At 44.7% G+C, this 12001-nt stretch overlaps 1 protein-coding gene across 1 annotated transcript in view; it reads right to left on the bottom strand.

Moving 5' to 3' along the window:
• The window catches only part of proca (protein C (inactivator of coagulation factors Va and VIIIa), a), an 8912-nt gene extending 2408 nt beyond the window's left edge, over positions 1-6504 (bottom strand). Inside the window, exons 1-5 of the mRNA XM_034556450.1 lie at positions 6435-6504; positions 3827-3985; positions 3427-3584; positions 1420-1444; position 1 (exon numbers count right to left, since the gene is read on the bottom strand). The exon at position 1 is cut by the window's left edge and continues 110 nt beyond it. Coding sequence (XP_034412341.1) covers position 1; positions 1420-1444; positions 3427-3584; positions 3827-3985; positions 6435-6504 — 413 coding nt within the window. The remainder of the gene's footprint in view (positions 2-1419; positions 1445-3426; positions 3585-3826; positions 3986-6434) is intronic.
• Positions 6505-12001: the final 5497 nt, after the last annotated feature.

Raw genomic sequence — 12001 nt, 5'->3', positions numbered from 1 at the left:
TCTGAAACACAGTCGGTCCACAATGCCTTGCAGTTTGATTCGTTCCACAGAGATGGAAACCAGAAGATTCTCAACCGCAACAACAACAACAAATACAACAACAACAACAACTCGTTTCTTTCTGATGGAATTAAACCAAAGTTAAGGTTGGAATGTGGAATACATGTGGAATAAATGTGGAATGCATGTGGAATAAATGTAGAATAAGTGTAGAATAAATGTGGAATAAGTGTAGAATAAATGTAGAATAAATGTAGAAAAATGTAGAATAATTGTAGAATACGTGTAGAATAAATGTAGAATAAGTGTAGAATAAATGTAGAATAAATGTAGAAAAATGTAGAATAATTGTAGAATACGTGTAGAATAAATGTAGAATAAGTGTAGAATAAATGTAGAAAAATGTAGAATAAATGTATAATAAATGTAGAATAAATGTGGAATAAGTGTAGAATAAATGTGGAATAAGTGTAGAATAAATGTGGAATAAGTGTAGAATAAATGTAGAATAAGTGTAGAATAAATGTAGAATAAGTGTAGAATAAATGTAGAAAAATGTAGAATAAATGTAGAATAAATGTAGAATAAATGTGGAATAAGTGTAGAATAAATGTGGAATAAGTGTAGAATAAATGTGGAATAAGTGTAGAATAAATGTAGAATAAGTGTAGAATAAATGTAGAATAAGTGTAGAATAAATGTAGAAAAATGTAGAATAAATGTAGAATAAATGTAGAATAAATGTAGAATAAATGTAGAATAAGTGTAGAATAAATGTAGAATAAGTGTAGAATAAATGTAGAATAAGTGTAGAATAAATGTAGAAAAATGTAGAATAAATGTAGAATAAATGTAGAATAAATGTAGAATAAATGTAGAATAAGTGTAGAATAAATGTAGAATAAGTGTAGAATAAATGTAGAAAAATGTAGAATAAATGTAGAATAAATGTAGAATAAATGTAGAATAAGTGTAGAATAAATGTAGAAAAATGTAGAATAAATGTAGAATAAGTGTAGAATAAGTGTAGAATAAATGTAGAATAAATGTAGAATAAATGTAGAATAAGTGTAGAATAAATGTAGAAAAAAGTAGAATAAATGTGGAATACATATAACATATACTGTATGTTGCATTAATGTAGTATGAATCTTACATTTATGTTGCATAACATTAGAATTTATTTAGTATACATTTAGAACACACAACAAAACAAAAGAAGCAATTTGTTCCTGTTTATCTGGCGTTCGAGTGTTTTTCTTCTTCCGACGGTGCATGAATGCAACGTTCTCCCAGTTGTATTATTGGTAATAAGGGGGCGTGTCCCCACAAAGCTGCTTCGGTAATTTATTACAAGTTTATTAATATTGAACATTCCTAAAGTGGACCAGCTGATGTGAGGCGGACGGAGAACGTTACCTGTGTACACGGTCCAGAACTCCAGCTGTGAACACAAAGAGTTTGAGTCAGATCGTCCTCAAGGATCCAGAAGGATTCAGAATGAAGAACAGATGGAGAACAGAGGGAGAACAGATGGAGAACAGATGGAGAACAGATGAAGAAGAGATGAAGAACAGGTGAAGAACAGGTGAAGAACAGATGGAGAACAGATGGAGAACAGATGGAGAACAGATGAAGAAGAGATGAAGAACAGGTGAAGAACAGGTGAAGAACAGATGGAGAACAGATGGAGAACAGATGAAGAAGAGATGAAGAACAGGTGAAGAACAGGTGAAGAACAGATGGAGAACAGATGGAGAACAGAGGGAGAACAGATGGAGAACAGATGGAGAACAGACGGAGAACAGATGAAGAACAGGTGAAGAACAGATGGAGAACAGATGAAGAACAGATGGAGAACAGATGGAGAACAGATGAAGAACAGATGAGGAACAGATGGAGAACAGATGAAGAACAGATGGAAAACAGACGGAGAACAGATGAAGAAGAGATGATGAACAGGTGAAGAACAGATGGAGAACAGATGAAGAACAGATGAGGAACAGATGGAGAACAGATGAAGAACAGATGGAAAACAGACGGAGAACAGATGAAGAACAGGTGAAGAACAGATGGAGAACAGATGGAGAACAGATGAAGAACAGATGGAAAACAGACGGAGAACAGATGAAGAAGAGATGAAGAACAGGTGAAGAACAGATGGAGAACAGATGAAGAACAGATGGAAAACAGACGGAGAACAGATGAAGAACAGGTGAAGAACAGATGGAGAACAGATGAAGAACAGATGGAGAACAGATGGAGAACAGATGAAGAACAGATGAGGAACAGATGGAGAACAGATGAAGAACAGATGGAAAACAGACGGAGAACAGATGAAGAAGAGATGATGAACAGGTGAAGAACAGATGGAGAACAGATGAAGAACAGATGAGGAACAGATGGAGAACAGATGAAGAACAGATGGAAAACAGACGGAGAACAGATGAAGAACAGGTGAAGAACAGATGGAGAACAGATGAAGAACAGATGGAGAACAGATGGAGAACAGATGAAGAACAGATGAGGAACAGATGGAGAACAGATGAAGAACAGATGGAAAACAGACGGAGAACAGATGAAGAAGAGATGAAGAACAGGTGAAGAACAGATGGAGAACAGATGAAGAACAGATGGAAAACAGACGGAGAACAGATGAAGAACAGGTGAAGAACAGATGGAGAACAGATGAAGAACAGATGGAGAACAGATGGAGAACAGATGAAGAACAGATGAGGAACAGATGGAGAACAGATGAAGAACAGATGGAAAACAGACGGAGAACAGATGAAGAAGAGATGATGAACAGGTGAAGAACAGATGGAGAACAGATGAAGAACAGATGAGGAACAGATGGAGAACAGATGAAGAACAGATGGAAAACAGACGGAGAACAGATGAAGAACAGGTGAAGAACAGATGGAGAACAGATGAAGAACAGATGGAGAACAGATGGAGAACAGATGAAGAACAGATGAGGAACAGATGGAGAACAGATGAAGAACAGATGGAAAACAGACGGAGAACAGATGAAGAAGAGATGAAGAACAGGTGAAGAACAGATGGAGAACAGATGAAGAACAGATGGAAAACAGACGGAGAACAGATGAAGAACAGGTGAAGAACAGATGGAGAACAGATGAAGAACAGATGGAGAACAGATGGAGAACAGATGAAGAACAGATGAGGAACAGATGGAGAACAGATGAAGAACAGATGGAAAACAGACGGAGAACAGATGAAGAAGAGATGAAGAACAGGTGAAGAACAGATGGAAAACAGACGGAGAACAGATGAAGAACAGATGAGGAACAGATGGAGAACAGATGAAGAACAGATGGAGAACAGATGCAGAACAGATGGAGAACAGATGGAGAACAGATGGAGAACAGATTATTAAACTGGAACATCAACACATGTTCTTACGGTCGCCTCCCTGGTCCTGAAGATCTCTCGGGCTTCTTCAAAGTCACAGCGTTCCTCCACACACTCGCGCTCCATGGACGCCGGCTTCAGCTCCTCCAGGAAGGAGTTGGCCCGCCGGGAGCGGAGCAGCATGTGGGCCTCCGGAGGGTTGGAGAACACTGGAGGAACCCAGGGAGACACAAGGAGGCGCATCAGACCTGTTAACCAGAAACCCCTTCAGCAGAGACCAGTCCACCGTGGACAGATCCAGCAGCGACCAGTCTAGTGTGGACAGAACCAGATCCAGCAGAGACCAGTCCACCGTGGACAGACCCAGATCCAGCAGAGACCAGTCCACCGTGGACAGACCCAGATCCAGCAGAGACCAGTCCACCGTGGACAGACCCAGATCCGGCTTCACCTGCTGCCTTGAACCTGCAGTTGGAGCTCCAGAGGGAGGAGAACTCAGCTCCCGGCAGCTCCTCCTCCTCCAGGACCAGAGCTTCTGCTCTCTCGAGATCCAGGAGGTATTGCTTGACCCCCTGGAGGGAAGCGGGGTACGGGAGAACCAGAACCAGGACTGAGAGGCACAGAACCACCACTACCACTTTAGTCCACAGGGGGCACCAGAACCAACACTACCACTTTAGTCCACAGGGGGCACCAGAACCAACACTACCACTTTAGTCCACAGGGGGCACCAGAACCAACACTACCACTTTAGTCCACAGGGGGCACCAGAACCAACACTACCACTTTAGTCCACAGGGGGCACCAGAACCAACACTACCACTTTAGTCCACAGGGGGCACCAGAACCAACACTACCACTTTAGTCCACAGGGGGCACCAGAACCAACACTACCACTTTAGACCACAGGGGGCACCAGAACCAACACTACCACTTTAGACCACAGGGGGCACCAGAACCAACACTACCACTTTAGTCCACAGGGGGCGTCAGAACCAACACTACCACTTTAGTCCACAGGGGGCACCAGAACCAACACTACCACTTTAGACCACAGGGGGCAACAGAACCAACACTACCACTTTAGTCCACAACGGGCACCAGAACCAACACTACCACTTTAGTCCACAGGGGGCACCAGAACCAACACTACCACGTTTGTCCACAGGGGGCACCATAACCAACACTACCACTTTAGTCCACAGGGGGCACCAGAACCACCACTACAACGTTTGTCCACAGGGGGCATCAGGGGCACCAGAACCACCACTACCACTTTAGTCCACAGGGGGCACCAGAACCACCACTACCACTTTAGTCCACAGGGGGCACCAGGGGCACCAGAACCACCACTACCACTTTAGTCCACAGGGGGCACCATAACCAACACTACCACTTTAGTCCACAGGGGGCACCAGAACCACCACTACCACTTTAGTCCACAGGGGGCACCAGAACCACCACTACCACTTTAGTCCACAGGGGGCACCAGGGGCACCAGAACCACCACTACCACTTTAGTCCACAGGGGGCACCATAACCACCACTGCCACTTTAGTCCACAGGGGGCACCAGAACCAACACTACCACTTTAGTCCACAGGGGGCACCAGAACCAACACTACCACTTTAGTCCACAGGGGGCACCAGAACCAACACTGCCACTTTAGTCCACACGGGGCACCAGAACCACCACTACCACTTTAGTCCACAGGGGGCACCAGAACCAACACTGCCACTTTAGTCCACACGGGGCACCAGAACCACCACTACCACTTTAGTCCACAGGGGGCACCAGAACCACCACTACCACTTTAGTCCACAGGGGGCACTAGAACCACCACTACCACTTTAGTCCACAGAGGGCACCAGAACCACCACTACAGGAAAGACCCTCGTAGAAACTTTACTCCGTTTGGTGCGTCTTTTCATCTTTTCTGAAGCCTTTTTATGCACCTTACTTACATTAAAAATAAAAATGTGATTTGTTATCTACTTTTAGGGTAGAGTAGTGTAAAATCCAGTTTAGTGTCACTGCATCAGACTGAGAGGACTTCCCTTCTAACCTGTCCGTCATGTTTTCCAGATGGCTGGCAGGAGATGGTTAAGGCCCACTGGGAACACCTGGACCAGTGTTCCCAGTCTACGAGGAACCCACTGTTTGCTGGTGCAGCTCTCTGCTTCTCCTGCTTCATCGGTTTGGTTTGGGTGCTTTAGTCTAGCTGCATATGTCCTCTTCTAGACCCTCAAGACGTCCGGTTCTCTCTCAGGTGAACTCTGGTTCTCTCTCAGGTGAACTCTGGTTCTCTCTCAGGTGAACTCTGGTTCTCTCTCAGGTGAACTCTGGTTCTCTTTCAGGTGAACTCTGGTTCTCTCTCAAGGTGAACTCCGGTTCTCTTTCAGGTGAACTCTGGTTCTCTCTCAGTTGAACTCTGGTTCTCTCTCAGGTGAACTCTGGTTCTCTCTCAGGTGAACTCTGGTTCTCTTTCAGGTGAACTCTGGTTCTCTCTCAAGGTGAACTCCGGTTCTCTTTCAGGTGAACTCTGGTTCTCTCTCAGTTGAACTCTGGTTCTCTCTCAGGTGAACTCTGGTTCTCTTTCAGGTGAACTCTGGTTCTCTCTCAAGGTGAACTCCGGTTCTCTCTCAGGTGAACTCTGGTTCTCTCTCAGGTGAACTCTGGTTCTCTCTCAAGGTGAACTCCGGTTCTCTCTCAGGTGAACTCCGGTTCTCTTTCAGGTGAACTCTGGTTCTCTCTCAGGTGAACTCAGGTTCTCTCTCAGTTGAACTCTGGTTCTCTTTCAGGTGAACTCTGGTTCTCTTTCAGGTGAACTCCGGTTCTCTCTCAGGTGAACTCCGGTTCTCTCTCAGGTGAACTCCGGTTCTCTTTCAGGTGAACTCCGGTTCTCTCTCAGTTGAACTCCGGTTCTCTCTCAGTTGAACTCTGGTTCTCTCTCAGGTGAACTCTGGTTCTCTCTCAGGTGAGCTCTCCTCGATGCTGTTGGTCACCTGACGTCTTTACTCTGAACTCACTGCCGTCACCTGTCCATCAAAGCCACCCACCTGACAGACTGAGTGCCGCCGCCGACCACAAAGCGACGATGACGGACACGCAGAGGAAGAGGCGGGACATGACCTCGAGTCAAAACCTGCAGCCAATGAGAGACGAGACGGACACGGAGCCATTCAGTGTTTACCTTTACCCACTCTCTCTGTGACATTAATGATCATAATCCACGTCATTAAAAAGGGACTCACCAGATCGAAGCAGGTCAAAGAGATGAACTGTGGAGACAAAATTAAATGGTGATAATAGTGATTCAAACGCATCCGTCCGTGTTTGAACCTCTGCAACCTTTGACCCCCCGACGACCTGAACGAAGGGGAGCCGAGACCACGTCCTCGAACGCCTCGCCAGCCGACACACAAAGAGAAGGAGTGGATTTCAGAGTCTTTGTACTCACGTGAAGAATGGAGGCCGTGGACGGAGGCTCCGCTCGGGTCCTGCTGTGTTAATAACTGATGGCCAGTGTTTACTGCGAGTCCACAGTCTGCTGTCAACACCGTCAACACACACAAACCTCCACCCACTCCCCTCTGCGACCGATCACAGCACTTTGTCAAATAGTCACGAAATGTAATAGATTGGTTTTGTGTAGAATGTTCATTATTTCCCCGTGTCCCTTCAGGGAAAACTTTACGTTTAAAACTAAAGTTTAAGAAACAAACCCAACAGTTAGGAGTTAGTCATTTTCTCTTAGACTTTTAATCAACTAGAGGAGGGTTAGGGTTTGGGTTAAACTACAGAGCATCTGTTGTTCAGAGGATCTTTGAACCGAGTTTAGTGATACCCTCTTCCTTTTTCGAATTATGGCCGGAGGGCACAGAGTACTGGTGGACACCGTGCCCTCCGGCCATAATTCGAAAAAGGAAGAGGGTATCACTAAACTGATTTGTAGTTAGAATCTACTAAACTACAGAACATCTGTTGTTCGGAGGATCTTTGTCTCGACTAAACTACAGAACATCTGTTGTTCAGAGGATCTTTGAACCGAGTTTAGTTAGAATCTACTAAACTACAGAACATCTGTTGTTCGGAGGATCTTTGTCTCGACTAAACTACAGAACATCTGTTGTTCAGAGGATCTTTGAACCGAGTTTAGTTAGAATCTACTAAACTACAGAACATCTGTTGTTCGGAGGATCTTTGTCTCGACTAAACTACAGAACATCTGTTGTTCGGAGGATCTTTGTCTCGACTAAACTACAGAACATCTGTTGTTCGGAGGATCTTTGTCTCGACTAAACTACAGAACATCTGTCCGTGAAGAGCCTTTCAAGATAAAAGCTTCCGCCATGAACACGACAGTCTGTTTCTCCATCATGAGACAAAGTGGTCACATGACCTTCTGAAAGCTGACCTCAGGTGACAGAGATGACCTCCGGGTTGCCTTTTAATGCGCAGCAAAGGCCTCCAGACAGGAAGGCAGGTGGTTGTTCAGCGTGAACAGGTGCAGGTGTGAAACCCGGGCCGGGGTGGAAACCAGGACGCCTATCCAGGTTAACTTTTCTTCCCCTCGTCGTCCTTTTGTGCGTCGGCCTCGTTCGCCCGGCTCGGTTTACCTTTGTGTCCTCTTATGTTCTGATCTGTTTTTCAGAATAAAAGCTCGGCCCGGGGACATAAAGGAGCCGTCTCTGAGGGCGCGGCCTTCACAGCGTGTCCTCGTTCTCACGTCTCACCACAGGATGTTTGATCCGGATCCAAACTCCAAACAATGTTTCTCAATCGGTTATGTTTTTATTGATTTATATATTGATTTTAAATTGTTTAAGTTTGCTCCAATTGGTGAAGCGAGGCCTGAACACGGTGATGAAGATGATGAAGGTGATGATGATGGTGATTTGTTTACTGAGTTTCTTACCGCACATCGACTCGAAGAAGAAGAAACGAGAAGGAGGTAAAGAGAGGAGACGCTTCATCTATCAAACCTCTCGTCCGTGATCAGCGTCATTGATTGATATCGTAGCTCGTTGTGGAGATGGTTCCACCGCGTCGGGTTCCCGTTGCAGACGCCATTGTTGACATTCTGATAATGACAAACAGAGTCGATATGAATTAATCGCCGGGTTATGATCATACGATGAAACTCGTTCTGGTTTCATTGGAGTGGGTTCGTTGTTCACGACCTCACGTCGGTTATTAAGCTTCGTTTGGACTTTGCATCCAATTAGATGAACGGAGAGAGACCGACTCTATAGAGGTTATGATTATCTGTAAACTCATATCCCATGTTCATGAACTACTTTATACCCTTTAACTTAAACAGACCTGTAAAGAAACAAGTATCAAACCGGTTGAATATCCTGTAAACTATTTTATTTGGATGCTAAATATTTAGACTTCCCGTTTCTAAGACTCCGCCCCCTTTGGCCTGTTGTTAGGGTGGCTCTACATTGTGTTCTTAAAGATCCTCGACCAATGGGAACATCACTGGTGGGTTGATTCATTTGAGTTTACAGAGTGATGAGGAGTCGAGATTAAAGAGACTCTGAAAGGGGGATGAGAGGAAGGAGGGAGGCGTCTTCTCTTCTTTCATGGTGAAGGAGGTCACGTCGCAGGCAGAGGGCCAACGTTCTCCTTCCTCGGGACAATGAAGACGCGCCTCCTTCCTCCTCCTCCTCTTCCTCAGTCTTTGTCTGCGTCCCGGCAGGTGAGACGGAGCCTGAAAGAGGTTTTGTTTTGGGCGAGGTTTATAAATCAGAGCCTCCTCATCTTCTCCTCAAACCCTCTTCCTCCTCTTCCTCGTCCTCGTCCTCCTCCACATGATGCTGCGCCACTCAGACGAAGCGGTGAGTCTTTTTTTTGGGGGGGGGTTTAAAATTTAAATTTAAACACTGATTGTTTTCAGCACTTTCTTGATGAAAGTCAAATCTGAATCAGAGAAAAAAGGCATACATTTATTGCTGAGTTTGGAAAATGAATCGATATTTTTAATCTGTTTTTCATTGATGGACGCTATAAGAGAAAATTGCCAGAGTCCCATGGCTCGGAAAGACCAAAACAATCAAAGACTAAACGTGTCAGAAGAGACGACATCTTTGGTCGGATGAAGGAATCAGAGCTGGATGTTGAGCCTGAAGAGGATCTTTACCATCAAAGCCTCCTGGTAGAAGTCAAGAGGATCTTTACCATCAAAGCCTCCTGGTAGAAGTCAAGAGGATCTTTACCATCAAAGCCTCCTGGTTGAACTCAAGAGGATCTTTACCATCAAAACCTCCTGGTAGAAGTCAAGAGGATCTTTACCATCAAAGCCTCCTGGTAGAAGTCAAGAGGATCTTTACTATCAAAGCCTCCTGGTTGAACTCAAGAGGATCTTTACCATCAAAGCCTCCTGGTTGAACTCAAGAGGATCTTTACCATCAAAGCCTCCTGGTAGAAGTCAAGGGGATCTTTACCATCAAAGCCTCCTGGTAGAAGTCAAGAGGATCTTTACTATCAAAGCCTCCTGGTAGAAGTCAAGAGGATCTTTACCATCAAAGCCTCCTGGTAGAAGTCAAGAGGATCTTTACCATCAAAGCCTCCTGGTAGAAGTCAAGGGGATCTTTACCATCAAAGCCTCCTGGTAGAAGTCAAGAGGATCTTTACTATCAAAGCCTCCTGGTAGAAGTCAAGAGGATCTTTACCATCAAAGCCTCCTGGTAGAAGTCAAGAGGATCTTTACCATCAAAGCCTCCTGGTAGAAGTCAAGAGGATCTTTACCATCAAAGCCTCCTGGTTGAACTCAAGAGGATCTTTACCATCAAAGCCTCCTGGTAGAAGTCAAGGGGATCTTTACTATCAAAGCCTCCTGGTAGAAGTCAAGAGGATCTTTACCATCAAAGCCTCCTGGTAGAAGTCAAGGGGATCTTTACTATCAAAGCCTCCTGGTAGAAGTCAAGAGGATCTTTACTATCAAAGCCTCCTGGTAGAAGTCAAGAGGATCTTTACTATCAAAGCCTCCTGGTTGAACTCAAGAGGATCTTTACCATCAAAGCCTCCTGGTAGAAGTCAAGAGGATCTTTACCATCAAAGCCTCCTGGTAGAAGTCAAGAGGATCTTTACCATCAAGGCCTCCTGGTAGAAGTCAAGGGGATCTTTCCCATCAAAGCCTCCTGGTAGAAGTCAAGAGGATCTTTACTATCAAAGCCTCCTGGTAGAAGTCAAGAGGATCTTTACCATCAAAGCCTCCTGGTAGAAGTCAAGAGGATCTTTACCATCAAGGCCTCCTGGTAGAAGTCAAGGGGATCTTTCCCATCAAAGCCTCCTGGTAGAAGTCAAGAGGATCTTTACTATCAAAGCCTCCTGGTAGAAGTCAAGAGGATCTTTACCATCAAAGACTCCTGGTAGAAGTCAAGAGGATCTTTACCATCAAAGCCTCCTGGTAGAAGTCAAGAGGATCTTTACCATCAAAGCCTCCTGGTTGAACTCAAGAGGATATTTACCATCAAAGCCTCCTGGAAGAAGTCAAGAGGATCTTTACTATCAAAGCCTCCTGGTTGAACTCAAGAGGATATTTACCATCAAAGCCTCCTGGTAGAAGTCAAGAGGATCTTTACCATCAAAGCCTCCTGGTTGAACTCAAGAGGATATTTACCATCAAAGCCTCCTGGTAGAAGTCAAGAGGATCTTTACTATCAAAGCCTCCTGGTAGAAGTCAAGAGGATCTTTACTATCAAAGCCTCCTGGTAGAAGTCAAGAGGATCTTTACTATCAAAGCCTCCTGGTAGAAGTCAAGAGGATCTTTACCATCAAAGCCTCCTGGTAGAAGTCAAGAGGATCTTTACCATCAAAGCCTCCTGGTAAAGGTCAAGGGGATCTTTCCCATCAAAGCCTCCTGGTAGAAGTCAAGAGGATCTTTACTATCAAAGCCTCCTGGTAGAAGTCAAGAGGATCTTTACTATCAAAGCCTCCTGGTTGAACTCAAGAGGATCTTTACTATCAAAGCCTCCTGGTAAAGGTCAAGGGGATCTTCCACGGCCGTGAAGATTTTGGGCGAGTGGTTTGGCAGCAGGACTCTGGATGAGGATCGCCTCGTGAGGCTGATCCCACCTAGACCCGTGTTACAGGCTCAGCCTCTCTAGTCTCTCTTGATACAAGTCCTAGACCTCATGGCCTCCTGGACCTCCAACAACAATTTTTTTACGACTGTTTTTGAATTTAATCCCAGGAAATAGTCCAAGAAGGGTTTGAATCTGATTGCAGGAGTTAAAAACGTGCAATCGACCAGAAGAGCGAAAGTTACACACGAATAAAAGACAGTTTTACCAAAAGACAGATGCTGCAGTGATTTCCACACAAATACAAGCGCACACAACGCTGTTTATCTGATCCCTGATCAGTTCAACCACTGAAGAATCGTGTTGGAGGGAAAGCTGTGAAGATGATGCGACTTTAGTCTGGCATGTTTGTCTTTGTTTGTGGATTTAGTCATTAAAACGGGTTAAAACTGGTTAAAACGGGTTAAAACTGGTTAAAACGGGTTAAAACGGGTTACAACTGGTTCAAGCGGTTTTAGTTGGAACTTAACTGCAGATGTTTTTCTTCTTCTGGTGTCTTCCTCCAGATGTTGCGATCCTGGCTACTGGGACTC

This window comes from Cyclopterus lumpus, chromosome 17, assembly GCF_009769545.1.
Source record: "Cyclopterus lumpus isolate fCycLum1 chromosome 17, fCycLum1.pri, whole genome shotgun sequence".
Classification (NCBI taxonomy): Eukaryota; Metazoa; Chordata; class Actinopteri; order Perciformes; family Cyclopteridae; genus Cyclopterus; species Cyclopterus lumpus.
Note: the sequence above shows the minus strand (reverse complement) of the source record. Positions and strands in the feature narration are given on the sequence as shown.